General features: G+C 41.1%; 1 protein-coding gene across 1 annotated transcript; it reads right to left on the bottom strand.

Annotated features, from left to right (window-relative positions):
- Positions 1 to 1,296: 1,296 nt before the first annotated feature.
- wnt9a (Wnt family member 9A) lies at positions 1,297 to 22,645 on the bottom strand. Its single transcript, XM_004079407.4, has 4 exons — positions 22,380 to 22,645; positions 8,500 to 8,759; positions 8,142 to 8,404; positions 1,297 to 5,521 (listed from the first exon to the last, which is right to left on the bottom strand). Exons 1-4 carry the CDS (start codon positions 22,469 to 22,471, stop codon positions 5,012 to 5,014), a joined length of 1,125 nt encoding a protein of 374 aa, XP_004079455.1. The 5' UTR covers positions 22,472 to 22,645; the 3' UTR covers positions 1,297 to 5,011.
- Positions 22,646 to 23,060: the final 415 nt, after the last annotated feature.

Genomic DNA, 23,060 nt, shown 5'->3' with positions numbered 1-23,060 from the left:
GTTTGTGGGGCTCAGGTAGGGGGACTTGTTTAATTTTGCCCACTTTTTTTTTTTTTTTTCTTAATCTGTGTTTAAGTTGCACCCGCCCCCTTCCAAGGAACAGCTGTGAAAACGTTGTCAGGTTGCAGAGCTTGTATGAAAGGCTGCTCCAGGTCAGCCTCTTTGAAGGACTCCAGCTACGATTGAAGCCCCCACGTTTCTCCTGGCACTGCAGCGAGGACCCTACTGCTAATTAGGTTACATGTGCCATGGATATGATAGGCTTTTCTACTGATGTTTTAGGTATTACAACAGACACGCTTATAATTGTGCTTTGTTTTTCCAACCGCACATGAAGCTTTCATTCACCTCCTCGGTTTCAAAAAGCTATTTTTCTCTTGGATTATTAGAGCTTTGATGCTTTCCTGATAAGGCCTTAAGGTATTTGGAGTGGTGTTGAAAGAGAAAACTCTCAAATCCTTCAGGCTTCATCCACTGAGGTGATACCACTGGCTGAAATAATATCAGTGAAACAGGGCAGTTCTCAGAGTGTCTGAAACCAAAACCAGAAACGTTTTATTTTGCTAGAAGGAATTTCACTGTAATTTTGTTTGACATTAATGCAAAACACCCTTGATTTGGTAACAGAGTACATAACAGCTTTGATTGTTATTTTACACTGAATCAATATAAAATGTCAAATCATGGGAGTGATCCTGTGAGGAACAGTGAGGACCAAAGGACGACAGCTTCCCGTTCTTCCACAGGTCTGTACCGATAAATGACAGACCTGGTTGTTACTACTGTGAAACAAATGGATGCTATCCATGTGTCACCACCAAATCTGAGTCCCTGATTGGTCAAAGTTCAACCAGGCTTAACTTTCAATTCCTCTTCAATGAGCGTTTTTTGTGGATAGAGCCCAAGTTATCTCAAAAATGTGCAAGCGTTTTGAACACGAGAGCCCAAAACACGCATTTACGTCCATTTGCATAGACTTTTCACTAGAAGTGGCTACATCAACCATACATGGGTGGACTGCAGGCTTAAGATGTGTGCTGCCGATATCCCGGATCAGGTGTGTTTTGCCAATAAAAAGCTACATTGGCAGGTTAGTTGGAAAACATGTAGGATCCCGGCCCTCGAGGCCTGGAGTTTGACAACTGTGGACTAAGGCTTTAGCCTCTAAGAATTTTTATGAATTCAAATGGTTCAGTGTGACAACTACCCTTATAGTTTGTAGCAAATGAGAAGAAAAGTTCCTTATCAAAGCTGACTGAATAAGTTTCAACTGGGAAAAAGAAGCTACACATGGAATAATTTAAAAACTCATTTATTATTTCAGATTTTTTTTTACGCCTTTGTTATACAAAGATGTTAAATAACTTAAATACATTCTTACCAGTCACTTGTGATCTGTTTATGCTTTCAACCTATACACATGAGGTAGAGGAAAATAATTTAGAGTTCCCATAAGACATGAATAAGTGAACATGGACAAAGCTCTGCTGGTACAATGTCATCACTAAGAACCATACATGGGTGGTCTGTCTTATCTTTGTTTCACCGCACAGATCCTAACAAAAGATACGCACATCAGATCAGGATACTGTACACGGTGATAGCCAATGAGGTCTTTACATAAGATAATTGATTATATAGGTAATCTGATACTATAAAAACATTCCTATGACTGTGATTTTCACTGACTTCTTATAAAAAGGTTGCAAAATGTCTACGATCCAATGGATTCAACACATGTTGGTGCTGCGGCGGTGAGAATTATGGAAATCAATGTATTCACTGGTTCTTGAAGCCTCAACCCCAAAGGAAATAAACACCTCCAGGGGAAAAAAAAGTATAAAAAAACAAGATATAAAAATCAGTTTAAACTGTCTGACCTTATTTACATTGAACAGGTGCTTATAATATATTTCAAAAATAATTTATCTTTCATTCTTTTTTACAACATAGAAATTTTGTACATGATCTACGGAAGACTACACAGTGCAGTTCTGTTTTAGACATTGTGGACAACTGTGACGTCTTGAAGTGGACCAGCTGCTGCATCATGCTTTTATTTTCCCCAGAACTTTGCTGTCCCGCAAACAATCTACGGGCACTCAGCAGAAATCACTCTTTCTGGCATTCCTGCCATGTCTGTTTTGAATCCAGTCAAGCTCACTCTTTGGCCGAGGAGTGTGTGGAGAAAAAAAAAAAACAAAAAAAAAAGAGGAAAAGTTTCAAAAACACACCAAAAGCTGTGGGGAGCAAGCATTCATGCTCAGAATCTCAGCATAGCTATTATGGTTTTCATAGCGTGCAAAGTTCTATGTATATATTTTGACCAGTTTCTATTTAGCCTGCCATCTCATATCATTTCAATTCTTGGGGACAAACAAGTCAAACTCTTTCAATAAAGTGTGATTTTATTGTTAAAGTTGGGGGCATTGATTTTTATTGCTTAATTTCATTGATTCGGAAACTTTGTGTCATATCAAAACGTTTAAAGTAATAGTAAACAACCATCTTGATCTATAAAATAACACTCTTTATGCTTGTGAGAGTAGGAGACGTGCCTCACTTTTGTCTCTGTACCACAGGAAAAGAAGGTCTTACTATTTACAAATAAAAAGAGAAAATCCACACTGGCATTTCTCCATTAATGCAGATTTTTAAATACTTTACTTTTGGGCTTCAGTGCTATAGTACAAAGCTGGGTCGCTCACTCAGTAGTTAATTCACACCAATCTAAAAAAAAAAAAAAAAAAAACAGATATCATAAAGGGGCATATAATTATATCAAAAACCTAAATAAGTATATTTTCCCAAAGGGGGAAATGTTATGTCTGCTTTGTGTTCATTTGTCCTATAAAAATAATTTATTTTTATTCAACCGTGCTTTACTTTTTAACGTTAAGGCCATGTCACACGGTCACTACATGCAAATTTTGACCTTGTGCGATACATGCATGATGTATGTAATGCACAAGTGTTTCTTGCGATCGTCGATGTTCCCAGAGGTCCATCGAGGGTTTCGGCCGACGGGTCTCTATGTGAATTCGGCTTTGAGCTGTTTTATGTTGGTTGACAATTACACAGTTTACGCATATTTTACATAGTTTATACACAATTATTACGTATACATTACGCAATTGATTTTTGCGAAATGCATTTGCAAATTTTTGGTTTTCCACGAACATTCCACATATCTCTTACAAACTTTTCAGGCATGTAATTCTGATGTATAACTTTTAAATCGCGTAGATGGTGCACACATCATTTTATAATTGCGTAATTGACGCATTAACAGCGCAATTATCTCGCTCTGTATACATTCTACGTTGATTTACGTATACTTTGCGTGGCTTTTCCGTACTTCTTACGTGGTTTTATGTGTTTCAGTCGGGATTCATCCGTGAAAATGTCACCTGTCTCACTTTTTCCACGTGTATTCACATATGACCAATTTTTAATATGCACAAAACGTACGTAGAGGCTGTTGGACATGGCCTTTAGATCACTCGCATCGATTCCAACTAAGCAGCCAGTTGTTTTGCAAAAAAAAAAAAAAGATGTAAAACTCAAACATTTTCTGCACGCTGATGAGCTGTTTCTGCAGCAATGTGGTTATCACGCAGACCTAATGGAGAGGCCTGCCTGGAGATTGCTCAAAAAAATGTTTGGGTTTACTGCATTGTCTTAGCCCCGTGCAGCAGCATATAATTACTGAAGTCTCACAGATGTCCAAAAAGAGCAGCAAAATGTCTTTTTTTTGTAGAATTACACCCAAATATTAGTCTCAGAAAATAGTGTCTTGGCTACATCTGCACCAGTCTGTTGTGCCCCCAACCCTGAACAGCTACTGCATGCACTGCATGTCTCTTATGGCTCAAATTGTGGCAGCAAAGTATGAAAGAAGGCATGACAATGTTATGAGTTACATTCCTTCAGTTCTGCACAGTTTTCTTTACAAGTAAGAAAATCTAAAAAGAAACATCTTTACAAAACTCCAATGGATTTAGTCTGAATCTCAAAAGGCCATTGTAATGATCAAAGACCATCTGTTACATAGATGTTGGATTTAATAAACTAAAATTATGTATTTTCCTTGTTTCCATTTCGTCCAAGTATATATATATATAAATATATATATATATATATAGTGGTTAAAGTTATTCCCTGAAAACTGGTACACTTGAAGCCAACAGCGGCCTATTCTGACTGGTTTTACTATATCTGTTAATATAAGTAACAATAGATGAATATATTATTATAAAGAAAATAAAAGAAACATTATTATTTTCCTCCCAGGGAAGGATTAGTCCCACAGGATCTATAAATTATCCACAGCAACACATCTTGACCAAGGTGTGTCGGCTTCCGAAGGGCTTTGTCAACAGAATTAAAGAAAAACGAGCGCTCGCACACAAACAAAACATCTGTGCAGTTAGTGGTTTGTTTTTACAAAATTAGATAAGTGGCTTGTATAATGTCATAAAAATATAAGTGAGTTTATTTACATACATATGCACGCACACACCACGTGTGAGAGTGAAAGATGTGCGTGTAGTAAATCTTACACCCTGTCTTCTTCTATTTTCTTCTAACTTTTTTGTCTTTTCTTTTAAACGTCTCTATAAGTGTCGTCAACTGACGAACGCACGTGTATGCACACACCAGGCCATCAGTCGGCTGGAGTCGCTCTCCTTGTATTGCATTTTCATCAACTGCAATGTGATGTTGTCTTGTGAAAATGGCACGGGAGGATTTCTGTAAAATGACAAAAAGCATTTCTCCTTAAGGCAGCACTGTGAATAAAAAGCTTGAGATGTTGTCCCAGTTGTCTGAGAAAGTTTTTAATTCTGCAGGACCTCTGAAACGCAACCCACAAAAATCCCTCAAAGTGCTTATTGCTTCTTGGCTCACTCCTGGGTTTTTTTAGCAGAACACTGTTCTGATGCTGGAAACAGAACCTCGCATGAGAACAAAATCACCTCTTGTCTTGAACGCCCATTCTTGACCCTCTCTTTTACCCCTTGCAGGTGTAGACTTCTTCACGCTGTGTGCACTGCTTGCATTCGACATAGCAGCACCATCGCACTTGGCACTGGCAGGACTTGGTCACCTCCCTGTTCTGGGTGTTATGGCCTCGTCCACAACAGATAGCGTCACAGTTTTTGTCCTTGTAGCACTTGCGGCCTGCAGTGCCGTACGAGTACTTGCTGGGTTTACAAAAACTAGGCGAGTCCTCAATGTGGAGCAAGTTCATAGTTCGAGGGATCTGATGAGTCAAACCAGGCAGGGAGGGCTGCTGCTGCTGCTGCTGCTGCTGCTGCTGCTGGGTCCGGCCTGTGGAGATCTCTCCCTCTCCGGTGGCCTCGTTGGTGGAACTTCCAAACTTGGTGGAGGTTTCATAGAGCTGCTTCAGCCGCTTACCGATCTCATGGAAGGGCGGGAGCTGCCTCCAGCAGGTCCGGACAGTGCAGGAGCCGGAGACACCGTGGCATTTGCAGGTGGTGTTCTCGCCAGCTTTGATTACCTGGAACCAAAGAAAACAAAAGGCTATTGTTGAACCACTATGAAACATTAAAATGATCAAAACTGTAAGGTATTTTTCTCATACATAGAACTTGAAAGAGCTAATTAGAAGAGGTTGGGGGAAAAAAGCTTCAAAAAGGAAAAGTCTTTGCTTTCATTTTGCTTTATAATGTCATAAAAAAGAGCTCAGAAGAGACTTGTGAACAAAGGGAACCCCTGAGGCCTCATAAAGAAGATTGAGCGGTGACTTTATTATAACCAAAAATGTCAGCAATTTATAGTGATTATAATAAGTGAAATTATAACCCTGAAAGCTCCATGAAGACAATCTGTTCAGGTAGCCATCAAAAGGCTTTGATGTTTGATCTCAGGAGAGCTATGTTCATCTTTTTGAGTACTAAACAAAGTTAATGAACCCAAAGTTCTACTGTGGCAACTTAATCATAGCGGGGCCTGAGCTGCAAGAAACCAGTGAGAAAGTCTCCTTTGCTCCATTGCAAGTGCAACTTAATAATTCTCATCTAAAAAAGGTTAACATGTCATCTAATCACCTACTGGCTCTTCGCAGTCAGCCAAAGTTCACGGCGGAGTCGACCGTAAAGCTAAAAGCAGCGTGTGTGAAAATCACGAGTCTGAAAAATACATTTTCTTAGATGAGGTTTGGAGGGAATGTGCATTTCTTTGGTCAGTCTGTGAAAAAAAAAAACGGGAAGTGCACATGCCTCACACCGGCAGGTCAACAGAATATGATCGGTCAGTTTTAAAAAACCAGCAAAGGAAGCAGAGGTTCGTGCATTCCAACTGCGACCGTCTTTTCTGTGGGAATTTATCCCGAGCAAGCCCTTTATGCCTTACTTCGCAAATCACATTTGCAGACACAAATGCTGGTCTTTCTATCACTGTTAGGGTTTTCCACAGCCCTTCCTCTAACCCTAACCTTATTTTAACCCTGAAACCAATTCATGGCCTTAAAAAATGGCTGTGAAGTCTAGGCAGGATGCCTACACCAATACAAATGTCTCCGCTTTGATGGTCAGAACTGGATCCATTCAACTAGAAAAGCAAAGTCAACACAGATCTGTGGTACAAATAACCTCCAATGTCATTTTAAATGTAAACAAACTTACTGATAAAGGAAAAAATTATAGAAAGTTTCAAAAACAAGGTATTGATTGTTATTTTCTTTTTTGCCAGATCTCAAATCTAGTTCAAAAATCCCAAAAGTGTCCCCTAATAATTTCATAATGTATTATTATTAGCAATTATTTTTTGTAAGCATTTGTTCTGGTTATTGTAAATAAATCTCATATATAACTTAAATATAGTAAACTAATTCGGTTTATGTTTTTTTTCTTTCTGATATGTTAAAATTAATCTTCACTTAATTTTACTGTAAAAAATATATAACAGCAAACAAAAAGGAAACTTTCTGTTATATTTACTGCAGATAAATCTTTATCTCTTCTCCTCTAGTAAATTCAACAACATTTCTGAAATAAAAGTCGTTTGGCATCATGATTTTGTCATTATACAAATTCAGTGCATTTTTGAACAAACGTTGAAGACAAGTTAAAGCTGCAAAAATGCTGCTACGACAAAAGTGTTCACTAGGCTCCTTAATAAAGTCATCAGAGGGATTGAAGGAATTTGCATTAAGACCGCTCAAAGCCAGGCTGCATAGGCTTTGATATTTAAGGGTCTGCTGCTTTCATTGCTATGATAATCTTTTAAACTATTTTCAAAGTCTCCCAGTGGTCTTTTAGCTATCAGTCTGTCTTTTTTAGCCAAACTAAAAAAAAGAAACGGCGTCATTTCTTTTAGTTTCTGCAGAGCTGCAGGAGTTCAGTAGAAAATTGACTTAGAGTTGTGGGCTGGAGGAACCCCGCCTCACCTTCCCCTTCCCATTACCAAGAGCTCTTCGTTTACACTCTCTCACTCTAGCTTACAGCCCCTCACAACCTCAAGTTAACATCAGCGGTAAACAAAAATGGAGAGCAATATTGGAGCTATCCAGCCATATAGTTATGACATCGGACGAGGACGGGCGGCTGTGGTGCAGCGGTGGGGCGGTCGACTCATGATCGTGACATTGTAGGTTCCATTCCCGCCTTGCACACCCAAGTGTCAAAGTGTCCTTGGGCAAGACACTGAACACCACCTTGCCCCTGGTGGTAGGTTGGCGCCAGTGTTCAGCACCGGCGGTGCCGCCACCAGTGTGTGAATGTGTGTGTAACTGGGTGAATGGGTCTGTGACTGTAAAGCACTTTAAGCCTTGCAGGTAGAAAAGCGCCATATAAGTAAACGCCATATACATGCTTCGTCGTCTACAAGAGATGCATCAGGACGGTGCAGAGCAGGGATCTTGTGGACCGCGTATTTTCTCCATCACAAATAGAATCTTTTTCAAACGTAATTTATTTGTCTGCTCCTGTTTCAAAAGGATTTAAATAAACAAATCGTCATAAATGCAATTTTAAGCGCAATTCTCTTAATATGTGTCCTTCATCATCAGAAAAATGCCACAAGAACATGTTAAAAACATAAAAAGCAGCATTTTCCTCGGAGTGTCACATTTTCTGACAACTACAGATCAGCCAGAGTGAGTTGGTTTGCACACTCACCTTCATGCCTACATTTGTGTTGTGCATGTCGACGCGTGCACGCGGGTCCTTGTTGGAGCGTTTGCCCAGAAAGTCCTTGACAAACTTGTATGCATATTTGAGGTTGTCCCCACAGCCACCCCACTGCCAGGCTTTACGGTTTTCCAGGTCTGGCGCTTCGTCACACGTGCAGCGCTCCATCCTTCCTGCACTGCAAGCTTTGGCGATGGCGTGCGTTAAGCCCGCTGAGGATATGGCGTACAAGAAGGCCGTCTCTTTAAACCCTGGAAAAGCAGGTAGCACAAAAATGAGAGGCTGCCTCACATGATGCACATACTCGAGGTTTGTTTATTGAGAACAGAATGAAAGCTTTCCATACCACTTTTCAGTATGTTGGCGCGATGACGCCCCTCTAAGGTGCAGTTCCACCTCTCGAAGTGGAATTGATGGTGACATTCTGAGGCGCTCATAATGATAGCCTCCCTCAAGGTTTCTGCCACGCCCGGGTCTCTTCTGCACATCCTGCGCTGCTTCTTCTCCAGTCTGAGACGGTCACACAGCTTGTGGTGGGCCCTGCCTGTAACCTCCTCCGGTAGAGAGTTCAGTGGCAAGATCGACAGCGGTTCATTACCTGTCAGCCTGCAGAGAGTGAACACAGATGTGCCAGTTGAAACAAGAGCTGAGAGAGTGAGTGGATACACCTAGCGGAGCACAGGATGCTGACCTTGCTGGGTAAACAATAAGACTTGCAAAGATATACTACACAAACAGCACAGGAAGCACAGCTGGGGTATATGGTGCTCCAAAGCTTGGTTAATGTTCAGATGATTTCAGCTGGCCGGGCAGTTAATGTTCAGGGGAATGCAGCGTTTGCTAAAGATTGAGATCAACCGCCGCCACGGCTGTGTGTGTCTGCAGCCAACACCATGCAGACGTGAAAAAGATCTGCCTTTTTCAGAAAATGTTCCTGACGACAGGAGAAAAATGACAACACTCGAAAGACTGAGGTGGTGCAGTTATACATTAACGCTTTTAGCTAGTTTAAAAGGGAAAGTTTAGGCAATTGTTAGCCTAAGGGTGGCATGCTACATGGGCGTAAAACAGTAGCCAGCTTTTTACTTGGTTTAACATTAACATATCCGGAATCATATTCTAACAGCAGCAGTGTAAACACAGTCAGACAGGAGGATTTGCACTTTCATGAATGTTTCGAGATCTTAAATCTGCAGTTTATTTGACAACTAGCAAACTGAAGTTTCAACTCCAAACAGGGTACAGCACACATGTGGCAGACTTGTACTTCTTTTGTCAGCTTATTTAAGGGAGGCTTGCATAAAACACGGAACTGCCACAGAGCTGGCAAAACCTACAACCAGTGTTCTGAGGTTGTGATGGGGGAAACGGCATTATTTTCATAAACACACACAGGGGACATGACTGTCAGCCTGGGACCATTTTGGTCACACCAGCTGGCAGGATTGGCACAGCAGTTGCTCATTATGTGTAATTTCTGGCCTCTTTTACACCCTAAAGCGAAACTGAAGAATAACTTGATTCACAGAGCTCACAAAAGCTCAAGAATTCAGTCAGGGTGCTTTTGCAGCCACACTTTTCTTGTGAGCGGCTCTTTTTTTAAAATAAAAGTTAAAATCCAAGATGCCTCTTGATGCATCAAACCACTTCTGCTCCACATTAATTTTGTATCTACATGAAAGCAAAAACATATTTTTGTCATAACTGGACATAAATTCAGATGCTAAGAGGTTAAAAGTGTTGGATTGAGGTTTGTGAAGAGAACAAAATTAAAGGAAAAATATTTAATTCATTTAAGAGTCATGCGTTTTGTAATGGGATGGTAATTTCACAAGATTCCCCCAATAGCCCATAAACTGGGTCCTCTCAGGGTGGGTGGAATGCTCCTGCCCCAGGTGGAGGACTTTATGTATCTTGGGGTCTTGTTCATGAGTGAAGTTAGATCGAAAGGGGGATTGGAGTGGCGCCCGCGATTATGCGGTCATTGTGCGGGTCAGTTGTGCTGCATCTTCCATTTTCCTTCCAGTACTTGGGTGGTGGCTTGGGCATGTGGTCCGGTTCTCTCCTGGATGCCTCCCTGGGGAGGTGTTACGGGTATGTCCCACTGGGCAGATACCCCTGGGACGACCCAGGACACGCTGGAGAGACTATGTCTCTCAGCTGCCCTGGAAACGTCTCGGGCTCCTCAAAGAGGAGCTGGAGTAAGGGGCCAGGGATAGGAAAGTCCGGCCCTTGTGACCAGGATAAGTGAAAAAAGTGGATGGATGGATGAATGATTGGATGGATGGAGGCCAATATCTCATATGTTTGGTTAAAAAGGGGCTCAAATTTGTGTCTGTACATTGTTGTCTGTCCCCATGACCATCGTATGCACTTACTACTTGGACAGGGTGTCCTTTGCGAGTAAACACTCCAAAAAAAGTCTGAATTTCTTCAACCTAAACTTTCAAAAAATGAAAAGTGAGCTCCACTTTTGTAGAGATCTTTGCTGGATGTCCACACAGGAAGTAACCGATATGCAATTCCCATCACCATAGGCTTGAGTGCTGCATTGCAGAGAGGACTCTGTCACCGTTCATATTCTGCACAGCCAACAGGTCACAGGAGTCCCTCAGCAAAAGATTTATTTTATTAAGTCCCATAACTGACTGAAACGTTTCCCCTGGAGTTCTAAGCATCATATCAGGGAACATAATAGATCACAGATGCTCCCGTCTATGATGTTCACAGATGCTCCAGTACATTCTTTCTTTTACAATACACTTACATGAGAATCCAAGCAAAGTTTTGTAGGGAGAAGCTGCTTGCAGATTGGGTAAAAGGGTTTCCATTTAGAAAAGTGTGTTTGTCTGATAATTTTTTTTTTTCTTGTCTAATGGCAATGAGTTTCAAATGGAAACCTGGCAAGTTGTGTCTTGACAGGGGTTTTGCTCAGAACACAGAAATGAAAAGAAAAAAAAAGGTATAGTCTGAGCAATGAGCTCTGTAATGCAAGACCACGATGTTTCTCTAAAGAAAAATGTGCCTGAAGTTGTTTCATGCTATATTAAAATACACTCAGATAGCGAAGTGAAGGAAACACACAGAACATTCCAACATAAACAAAACCAGCTGACCCAGCATGTTACAAGTGACTGACCATTGTTCCACCACATTTCTAAAGCCAGCGAGCAATCAGGGACTCTGCACACCGCACCTTTTTACGACCATTTAAAATATCTGTATAAAACTGAAATATTTACCTTAGTTATGCCTGTATTTAAAAAAAAACAATATAACCTTAATTTCTTATACTTTGAGATGATTTTACCCTAAAAACCTGCGGTCCAAACAATCTAAAAGTGAGTGACGGGACTCAATTTGTGCATAAAGCCGACCTTTTTAATATAAAAATACAAATGGTAGTTCTTGTGTCGTGTCATTTTCGGCATCAAACTTACTGAGAGTTGTTTTTTCTGCACAAAGGCATTTTCTGCCTGAAACAGCCTGAGAGCAAAGTACAGATGAGAGACAAAACTTTTCCACATTTTCAGGGAAGACACTTACTGTCCAGGGCTCAGAGTTTCCAATCTGAGTCTAGTCCTCTGTTCTTTCACATATCATCACAAATGAAATCCAAAAAACTTCTACATACATTCACTCTATTTTATTTGAGAGGTCAAATGTTTCAGATTAATTCTAATGTCACTGATATGTCTTTGAAATAAAGGGTGTTGCTTTTACTGGATGTGTGGCTGTGACTCCTGCTGTCAAGAAAGAAAAAAAAAAACCTAAAACGAAAGGTCAAAAAACATTCCTAAACGCTGATGCGCACAAAGATGTCAATCTGCTGTTTTCTACCAAAATGAACTCAGTCAACTCACTCAGAGGGCAAAACAACTGGAAATCTGTTCCGTTTCTTAATCACAAAAAATGGGTTATAAAGATAAAATGAATCACAGAGAGAAGCCATCCCTGGTTTTCCAGAGAATTACCGCTTTAACTGGGAAAAACAAAGTAAGATTTTTTTTTCTCACACAACTCAATGACAGGCTAATACACTGCAAAGTGTCAGACTCTTTCACCACACTCTCTATCAAACGTTTAGATTAGGGAAATAATGAAGAGTGTGCCTGAAGCTTGGAGCTTGCAAAATGAACAGCTGACAGCTGAAAAACAAAAGACCCATCACAGGGATGTGGAATTCTTTCCAAAGTTTTCAAGCTTTTTTTTTTTTTTTTAATCATTTGGGGGAACCAACACAATTTCTATTTTAAATCCTCTCTGACATTGCAAAATGGTTGTGCCAGTCAGCCCAATCAGTGTTTATCTGATAAAGCAGCAAAGCTTAAGTTTCAAGAACCTGTCCTCCTTTGCCGAAGGAGGTGTCCATTCTCAAAAAGAAAAAATGGACGACTTAGGGTTTTAAACCATCCGACGCATGTCTCAGAAATTTTCTAATAACGTTATGCCCCTAAACCGTGCTCACTGACAAAAGAAATAGATATTAAATAGATAGTAAATCAAAATAATACTTTAATCTTGTTATTTTTTTACGTTCAGAACATTTTTCAAAAGGTGGGTGTGATGTGTTGCCATGGTAACTGCTACAGAACCTTCCTCTTGCTCTGCTGAGCTTCATGATAAAGGATCCAAAGCATCATTTCAGAGGGAAAGTTCATGTCCACTGTTCACTGCTTGTTTTTGTCCAGATGGTGAAGCAAAAGTTCATTGTGACCCTTGTGCTATCCTAGGCACTTTAACATTGGGAGTTGGGTCATCTAGACCCACTAGACAGTGCTCTGAACCTTTTTTCTTCAATGATTTGTGATCTTCACTGGTGTCCATGGATTACATGAAATCTTTTCACCTTTATCCACCTTTGTCATGGTAGGGAGAACACGTCAATGTAAGGGGGGGGGTCATCTAAGATAGCACAAGGGTTAAAGAAAGTCCACAAGTAGTTTCCTAGGTTGCTTTGACTGCAAGGAATGTTCTCCATTAACCTTAAATCTTTACATGTGTTCCATTAAACAAACAATTCCTTTCATTAATTAATAATAAAACTATTTCTAAACATGTATTTGCTCTGTGTCAAACAATCAAGGTAAACAAGACAGAAAGACAAACAATTACCTATTTAAAATTTAAGGCAACACTGCAGTTGATGGTAAAATGGGACAGAGATCCTGGCACGTTCATTATAGCCATTTGCTGTTGTGATAAACAGTGGAAAAACGTATGTCCACCTTTGTTCCAAGTTTCAGTTGCTCTGGTTACCAACTGGCATTTGGTCAATAATATAGAAAATTCAGGCTGTTTGACTGAAACCTCCATTTCAGGTGTGCATTCTCACTTTCAAATGGATATCCTGCAGCCAGTCAGAATCGAGTATTTACCCAGATACACATAAAACTCATTCCAACTTACATCCAAAACACTTTATTTTTTCCTAATATTTCCCTGTCAAATTAAAAGTTGTATTAAAGCAAAACTCTCCAAATTACCAATGATTCTAAAATGCAGATAAACTGTGATGCAAAAATAAGAGGGAAAAAAATCATTGCACAGTTTGAAAGGGTATTTTGTGTGTGCAATGTGTTTTTGGAGCCCTTTAAAAAGTTCTATATCAAGAAAAATCGACTTTTTGAGCTTTTAAGCGTATTATGATGTGAATAACTCAAATTTCATTTAAAAAAAAACCTTATTTAGTGCACTAAAGGTAATATTTTATCATATATATGGAAACAGTTTACTGTGAAAGGCTTAAGAAAAGCACAATATAGGCCCTTCAATATTCCCTCATGGCAACGACATAAAAATTAGGATTATAATCAGATCATCCAATGTTTCCAGCAGATCCTGCACATCCTCTGTCCAAGAATTGTTTCAAAATAAAAATAAACACTAAAAGGGAAAAAGGTTTAATCAAGCAAATTTGAATGTTTTTTTTTTAAATCAAACATAATTTCTCCTAATTGGATTTAAAAAGCAACTTCATCAAGCAATTTAATCTCTAATAGAATAACTATCAGTCAGGAGTTTGGGGTTCTTTTGGGGGGAGAATCCAAACCTAGAAACCAGTTGGATAATTCCATGTATTTAAGTTGCACATGCTCCATAATGAAAAGCGTCTCCATCATGATGTCCACTCCTTAATAACAAAAAACATGTTTTTACATCAAGCGTAGCTTTTTAAAGGTATCTTTGTGTGAGGTGGTGTTTGAGGTGTTGGCACAGCAACACTAATTACACACGGGATATTACACCAACATATAAAACTCATTATTGTCCTGCGTGAATTTGGATTCTTGCTGATGTTTGCTCAGCTTTGCTTTTTCCATTCAAACACTTGCCTCTACACACTGCTCGCAGACACCGCTGACCTACTCGCATGCCGCACCTCCTCCACTGTCTTTCACTTAGTAACACTGGAGTTTGTTTAGTCCCTTCTTTCTACCTGTCAGCACCTCCCATCGCCCATGTCATTTACTATATATACATTTTCCAATGCAGTGGGTTCAGTGAAAACGCCTCATTTGGTGCAGTGGAGCCTCAGTGTCGATCCCTTGAGGAAATCATTGACTAGCTCTAAACTTCACCATCATCACTCCCTCTTCAGCTTCACAACGCCGTCCTGGACGCGACCCTCTGCTGCCTTTGCTGGGTGATCTTCACTGGTCTGGAATGTAAATAGTTAATATAATAGTGGCTAAGCCACTTTTTTTAACTAGTTTCATATGAAAGCATGAACCACATTGGATTTTTCATCACCAATCTATAGACAAGTCGATTCATGTGTTAACACTGAAAAACCATAAAGAAGTCTAAGTTTATACTGAAAAATCCACTAACTACAAATCAATTTCTGCACACTGACTAAACATTTATATCCTCAATTTATTCCAATCCAATTCCCAAATCAAGGTTTTTTTTTAATCCAAGACAAAAAATTGTAGATACCTGCCAAACTTGATTTTTGTTTTTAGGTTTTTGCCATTTTTCAGCCACTTCTCAACCCATGCACCACTAGTGTTAAGCTCATTGAGTATGCAGTTATACCCAAATGTGTGTGTGCACATGCATATGAGCTCAAACAACCTTAAGTCAACATCTACAAGAATCTGTCATGGCTGAACGCGCCCAGGCAGAAAAAGCACAAAAGCCACAATTTCTCCATCAGCCTGAACTTGCAGGTTGTGTGGTCTAAGTGTCGTCTAGATCACAACCAACCCCCTCCATTTTTCCTCCGCCTTTTTCCTACTCTCCCAACTTCCCCTATTCCCACTGGTCAATTACTCTAAACAGATGTCAATCATTTGACCCAGCTGTTGGCTTAAAACAAAGCCTCTTCCAGACAAAACCACCACTCTCTGTGAACATAAAGTACACAACACAATGACAGATTTGGACATGTGTCCTGGAACAGTTCAGCTGTCTCAGATGAATGTGTGAGCAATTAAAAAAACAAAAGAAAGTATTAATCATTAAATTAAAACCCCAGGTTTCTTTGGGAAATTAAATTTGTCAGTGTCGATTTACTTTGCTTTCTATTAATTTTTTCCCTCTGCTTTCATAGCATAAAAAAAGGCTTCTTATTCGGGGGAGGGAGGTATGGGAGTTGTATACTTTTCTCAGAAAAATTGGATGAACTTCAGACCACCCTACCCAAGTCCCATCTGGTGTATCAGAGACCAATCCGTGCCAAAGGTAGTAGGAATGTGAGCATGTGTGGTGTTTTCCCTCAGGTCTGCTCTAGTTATGGCTGACAATGTGCTCCACAGCCTACACTTGAATAAGTGAAGAAACGCTGAATCAGTGTCAAATGTCTCTGGTCCAGGGAGACCCCAGGCTGTTGTTCACCTTCATGGGGAGGAAACCCAGCACTGCACACATTTTCTTCCCTCTGATACTTTTAATTCCACAAATATTTAAAATAAACAAAGAGGTAAAAGGCTTAGATTGAATTACTCTGGGTCGTGCCAGTACTCCCAAAAAGCTAAAAATGACACATTACTGCAACATGACTTAAAATCTTGGTTTTCCAAATGGTACCAGACTGAATAAGTCATTTTTTGTTGAGTAATGTGCCTTGTTGCCCAGTGGGAATGCCATACGGCATCTAGAAACACAGCTTTTCTCAGTGCTGAAGGGAAGTGCGCTATCTTGTATGACCTAACAGGATATGACACAAAGTTATGTCATCTGCTGTCCTGTCTGGTCATTAACAACCCACACAGAGCATGCTGGACTACTCCCACAAAGTGAAAGATCCCGTTGACATGTTTAAATGATGTGGTGCATCATACATTATTTACAATTCCAAAATAAAATCAAAAAGCACGGTAACGACACTTTCAAAAGTTGCTAAAAGCAGTGCTCAGTCTTGTCTGAAAACTGCAAGGAACGCAAGAAGTGGGGCTACAGGGATCTGGCTTTAGGAGTATGGGGCATAGTAAGAGGTTTAACTGCTATGTGAGAACTCAAGGCTTCCATGGTCAGCAGCTCAGTTGTAGTCACTGTGTGACTGGCACAGATTGGGCGTGCAGCAGCGCACACATGACTCTCCTGATCTAGCGCACACCATGGCACAGAGCAGGCCTGTACCAGCACACAGACACACCAGGCACCCTCAGGCACATGCACTGTACTAGGTTCTTACCAATTCCACATGATGGCATGAGAACCAGATTGTTGTTTGGTGAAAGAACCAGTCTGTTTTGCTTCAAACTCGGAGCAAACCAAGACAGCATGTCTTTACAGTTGGGCACATGATCTTTAAAACACTTTTGGGTGCCAAATCCTAAGAAAATACAACACAAACCTGGATGTTTTGTGTATTCTGAGATTTGACATGACTTTAGTTTAATCCCTATTCACATACAGAAAAGATTCATTCGTGTCCCAAAGACTGCATTCTCCAAAAATCCATCTGGATTAATTTTGAATGCATATAATATTACCTCGAGTGACACCAGTGCATGTGGATGCACTTAATATGACACCTGGAGTGGAAGTGGTTTACTTAATTACTTTGTGATGGATGAAGCAATAGTTATGCAGATGAGTAGCTCGGCCTCCACTGTTGATTGTGGGATGTTTTCCATGCTCCAGCCTTTTCATCTGTCTGCCTTCTGTGCCTATTCATTCCTGGAAGCAAGATGGATGTGTTTTGGTGTTCATTCCCAAACTAATGCTTAGCCCTTACCGATAACTCCGCCTTTAAGGCAAACACAAGTAATTTGGTTACCTGTCAGCTCAGCTTTTACGAACAGGGATGTGCTATAGATGATCAGACAAACTGATAACCTTCCTAATATACAGTACTTTGACAACACTTTCAGAATCTAAAGTTTTTCTTTTGGACATCAAAGCCTTGAATGTCTCCTCTATCCAAAAAAAGAGAAAATGAGCTTTTCTGTGGTCAAGCACAAAGCACAGAAGGACATAGTGGTCAAACTAACAAAGCCTCATCTCATCAATGCTTCACCACTAAACTGGATCTTAACTCCATATTTGTTTTCCTGTTTTGAAACTTACCCATGTCTCCAATTCCATCTGCAAGGAGCATCACACGTTTGCCCTGTGGCCAACAATCCTTTCCTTTGATGGGAGTTTCTTCTTTATCATTTCTAAGTGCTCAGCTGACTGGTGGAGGGAGGCCAAAGCTGCAGTCCTATCGTCATTAAAGATGTCTTATTGTTGCGGTCTTCTCTGCACAGTGGTGATGCTTGGATGTGAGCAGGCCAAAGACATTTCAAAAGCCAAACCATGAAATCTTCATAAATATCCTGTACCACCATGTTATTACACAGTATAATCCCCCATAAGTCAGCACTGTACAGCTAAACATTACCAAATGGTATATTCCAGATGTTGTATTTAATAATCAGTAAAATTAATACAAACTTATGTGCAATAGAAAATTTTAATTTGGATTTTACGTTTTTATTATCTGAGTTGTTGCCAGTGACAGGAAATAACACACTCTTCAAACTGCAGGAACTCTTTGAATGTCCATGCAGTTAATGCAATTCCAACCGATTCTGCTTTTCTCAGCATCAGAATCAGTTGTTTTATGTTAATTGCATAAATGGACGAAGACTCCCTATAGTTCAAAGAACGTCACCCTTAAACCAACGGCAACAGCACCCGACCTTTGAACTTCCGCAACTCTTCAACTAACTCAGTCCCAACAGATTTTGACGCGGAGAGAAGCAGCTTCTCTCAACATCAAAATCAGCTGATTCACGTTAATGGCGTAAGCACTTCACTACTGTAAAGTGTTGCATATCAGTGCAGGGCCGCTTTTCTCTGCTTCAGAATCCGTTGGATTTCTGTTACTTGCGTAAACGGTTGAATAGTAGTGATAATTCAAAGAACGTCAACTCTGGAGCTAAATCTCTGGTGTTAAAGGGTTCAATGACCTGTAGAGTTTCAAAGGTCATTATGGACATTCCGACACAATAGCTACAGTTATACATTCCATAAAAATAATGTGCTTAGAGACCATATACTAAAAATAGTTCCCCAATTTTTATTGGGGGTTGTCTATCAATTTTCTTTTAGAATAAAATTAACTGCACAACCAAGAGGCATCAAAGGGTTTACCTCATGTTTCTACTGAAGTCACTGACTGTGTGAGAACTGGAGCGACTGAGTGTGACGTCACCCAGCTTCAAACAAATGAAGTCAATTCCATTGCCTTTTTTTGTGAAAATGGACCATGTTTGAGCTATATGTTGTTAGTAAGCAGTGATTGGTCCAAGTCGGTCTAAGTCATCGTTTTTATGGGAACCACTCTTGCCAATCAGGAGCTTATTGGAAGTCCACACCCCTACGACTTCTAAGCAGGCTTGGGAGAATCTGTCAAACAGTCTGAACATTCGATGTGGGGGTGGGCGGCAGAAACCACATACTTCTATGTGAAAAAAAAAGAAATAGGATTAGCAAGAACATGTTGAATAAAGTAGCAAAACAAGAATGGTTATCCTGACTTGGGTTCTTGGAGCCAGCGGGTACCTCCTGTTTGGAGCGCCAAGGGGGGAGGGATTACTCAGTTCAGTTTTCATATACAGACAATGACCGAAGCAAGCTTAATTTATAGATGTAAAACAAACAGGGCTTCTAAGGAGGATGGTTTCAGACCACTGGTCTATCTCATACAGTATATGAACGGGGAAAAACCGTTTTAAAAGGAATGCAAACAAATTCATGGGGAAATCCACTACACAAACCACCAGTTTGCTTGATCCATCCACACAACCAATGCTCAGTAAATCCTGTCTGCTTAGCTCATGCTGAAGCGATACCATTTGAGGTGTGGTCGTGGCCACAGGATATCCTATGTAGTTGGGAAATCCCTTTATCAATGGTGCTCCCCACCCCGCTGCATGTCAGGCCAAATCAGTCCTTAAGGCCTGGTCATGAGAAGCCTGCCACCACTGTCTGCCAGGCAATGCCAGTCTAAGCACACACTGGCTCTGCTTCTTCTAATGAGTGGTAATCACCCAGAAGCTTCCCACAAACCACTGCAGGGATGCCAGCACGCACATGAGTCAGGCAGGCCAGAAGACAGGAGAGAACCAAAGGAAATGGTTACATGGAGCCACTTAAAAACAAATTGTAACATTTTTGTGCAGCGCAAAAAGAAGGAGGGCTCTTTCTTAAACACAACCCAGGTTGATCCATGTCAGGAACCAAAAGAGAATCCAAACTTTTCTGCGGCTGCACGCCAACGTCATATTTGTTATTCGGTGGTTTCTGGCAAACGGCCTCACTTCATGGAGAGCAGAAAACATCCATCGATCTAAATGACAACAGCTCTGCCTCAGGAACAGAGCGGTGAAAGAAATGACAGCGGCGCAACAGATTCCATCACACTTTCCTCCTCAGGATGCTGTGGTGCCTCTATTATTGGTAATCCTATTTGCATGATTGTGGGCAGCCTTCCTGTATATGTCGCACTCGAACTAAATAAAAACAAACTCTTGACTCAGACTGAGGATACACATTCTTCAGAGTTTACAAGACCACAGAATGACATGCCTGTTACCAACACACACTCTCAAACCCACTGAGATGCCTTCTGGAGCACTTTGAGTCCTGATGGAGATCGGCTGAGCTCAAAGTTTACTTAGTATCTCATCAAGCTGTAATTCATAAGCGAGCGCCTCTGACTCAAAGGAATTCCTGCCACCGGTCCGGCACCTGCCACAACAGAGCAAAAGTATGAGCGTCCGCATTCTGGTGGCAAAGTAAGACTATTTAAGCGGGTGATGGACTACGCCAGGAATCCCACCCCACCCTGAGCTCAGCACACTTTGGGCTGGAGAAACTGTGTTTATGTTAGACTTACGCTCCATCGCACTTTGGAAATTGGGTATGCAACATTGACCCTCTATTTTAAGTAAATCAGTACCTATGAGGCCCAAGGATGCCTCATGCGCATGGAATATTTATTTGAACAGGTTTGTGTTTGTGCCCCCCCCCCTCCTCCAGTTAAAGCTGGAGTGTCACCAGTGTCGAGTTTCTGGGAAACTGGCCACGGGGCAGTCACATTCTCTGTCTGTGTCACCTGTGCAGACTCTGTCGATGTGTTTCATGTTCCTCAGCTGCAGGTCTAAATCATTTACTGACACACATTCATAATTCCCTTCTCTCTGGACCGCAAAATAATAAATCTGAAGGATCACAAGGTTACAGGTTTCAGGCCGCAGACAGAGAGCAGGCTGACAGGGAGAACCGAAGCCAAGTGAATGCGCATCACCTTTAGGACTCATGTAAGTGCCAATCTGGCGCGTCACCTTGAATAAACCCCCCCTGCCAAGGAAGACACGGCAACAGCATGGGAGTCAAGTCAGCTGGGTCACATTAGTTCATCGAATTCAATTTTTAGACCAGCACCTGAAACTAAAAGCCAAACAGAGAAACCTCTTGGCGTGTGTGAGCATTACAAATGACGATGCTTCTTCACAGGGGACCCACCATCCCTCTGTTACAGACCTTTTCAAGGTGTCACAGAACATTTCCATCATCCAGTTTGTGCAATTACTTTCGAAAAAAGGGAAATCAGAACAATCTGGTTTATATACATTTGCTCCAGTGGTTCCCAACCAAAGTCCTTTTTCACCGTTGGACAGTACAAAGCCCACCTCAGCGAGTCAACAGGTCTAACATGTTAGAATGAAAGGCCCCTTAGGGGGACATTTCTCGTGCTCTCTTGCAGATTCACAACAGATCCCAGATCGCCTAACACTCCTGGATCCTGCACAACACCCCATACCTACCATAAATCTGACTCTGCTGGAAAGGGCTCAAGTGGCATCATTCTGGAGTCCTCAAAGATTTGTCTCGCTTGTGCGCCTGCAGGCTGCTGAGCACCTTCCACAGAGGCCTCTGCATAGAAATCCTGTTGGCTATGTTTTGTGGAAGATGTCTATTTGAAACACATAAAACAAACTCTTCAGGTGGGTGAATTGCTGCAGCTCCACCTGACAGGCTTTGTCCAAGACATTAAAAGCTGACGGCAGCTCCAACAAACTGGAGCACTTGATGCTCTCAGGTGGTTAGCATGACTCAGAATTGAAGTGTGGGAGAACTGACTCAGTGATGTGATGCTCTTTCTTAATAAAACATTATTGTATGGATGACATGATTCATAACATGCTCCATTTTTCATGTGAATATCTCTGTTCTATTTTTTCCTCTTTCTCTAACAGATGGAGGCAGCAGGGGGAAAAAAAGAACTGTGTGGTGTTTATGCTGGAAGGGGGAATTTTTTGTGCAAGCTGAGCAGACGTTTCGGCCACCGGTTCAGTCAGTCAGATTGCTTTATTGTTACCAGCTGTTGGGCTGAGCCACACACTCACCTTTCGCTCCGCGCGCGGCTGTTTTGAGGCGGATACGGAGATGATTTTACAAGAGTTTTTTTTCCTGCTGAAGAGTCTCTACCTGTCGTTCCCTTCATGCCAGAGGGGAACTTCAATGTCAAGACAAGGATGCGGTCAGGGATCTAATAATACTTGTGGGGGGCGTGAGTGATAAACCCTGCGTTTGGATATTTTATTGTCATTTTACTGAACAGAACAACCTGCTCCGGGCACCAGCTGAGAGGCCTGCAGGTGTCACCCTGCTGACCCGCATAGAAAACAGTCAAAATACATAACATGCTGAATTCTACAGACCTAATATTTTCGATTTCTGATGCGGATCATCGAAAGCCGCAGCATCTCTGCGCGCGCTTACCCGAAATATGCCGAGCTGGGTCCGGGCGCGGAGAGAAGATGCACTATAACTGTGAACGATAACCATCCCAGGAGTAGGTGTCCATCCAGCATTTTGCTGCGGCTCCAGAGCAGATCATTTCGTTTCTCCTAAAGTAGCTGTGTAAAATCACTTGTTGTACGTTCAACTCTTCTTATATGGAGGAGCTGCGCTGCGCTCCTCCCATCCGCGGGGAGAGGAGAGGAGAGGAGCAGAGAGGGAGCAGCATGCCAATACTGAACTTCTTCACAATTCCCTCTCAGGTTTCACAGAGCTTATTCTTCTCAGAGTGTCTTATTTTATGATTGGTATGACAGCTTCTCCTCTGTGGGCGTTTTAAGCCCCGTGTTTACACAGACTGAGGTCAGTCTGGGCTGAGCAGGGCTCGGTAGAAAACTTTCATGATCCAGAGACAGTTTGTTTTCTGAGAGGGAAACCGGTGGAGGGTTTAAGCCTTTTATCGAGGGAGATTGTTTCAAAGTAACATTTTTAGTGCCTAAAGTTATTGAACTTTCGAAGAAAATAAAAAAATAAATAAAACAGCTTTTGGACAGTTTTCCAACAGTGTGTAAGCTTTTTTTTATTTTACAAAAAATAAACAAACAAACAAGTAGTTTGACACAATTTCTTGTCTAAGCTTATTTTGCTTCATACAAGCAATAA

The sequence above is a fragment of the Oryzias latipes genome, chromosome 17 (genome assembly GCF_002234675.1).
Source record: "Oryzias latipes chromosome 17, ASM223467v1".
Taxonomy (NCBI): domain Eukaryota; kingdom Metazoa; phylum Chordata; class Actinopteri; order Beloniformes; family Adrianichthyidae; genus Oryzias; species Oryzias latipes.
The sequence above is the reverse complement of the archived record's forward strand: the minus strand, read 5'-3'. Positions and strand labels throughout refer to the sequence as shown.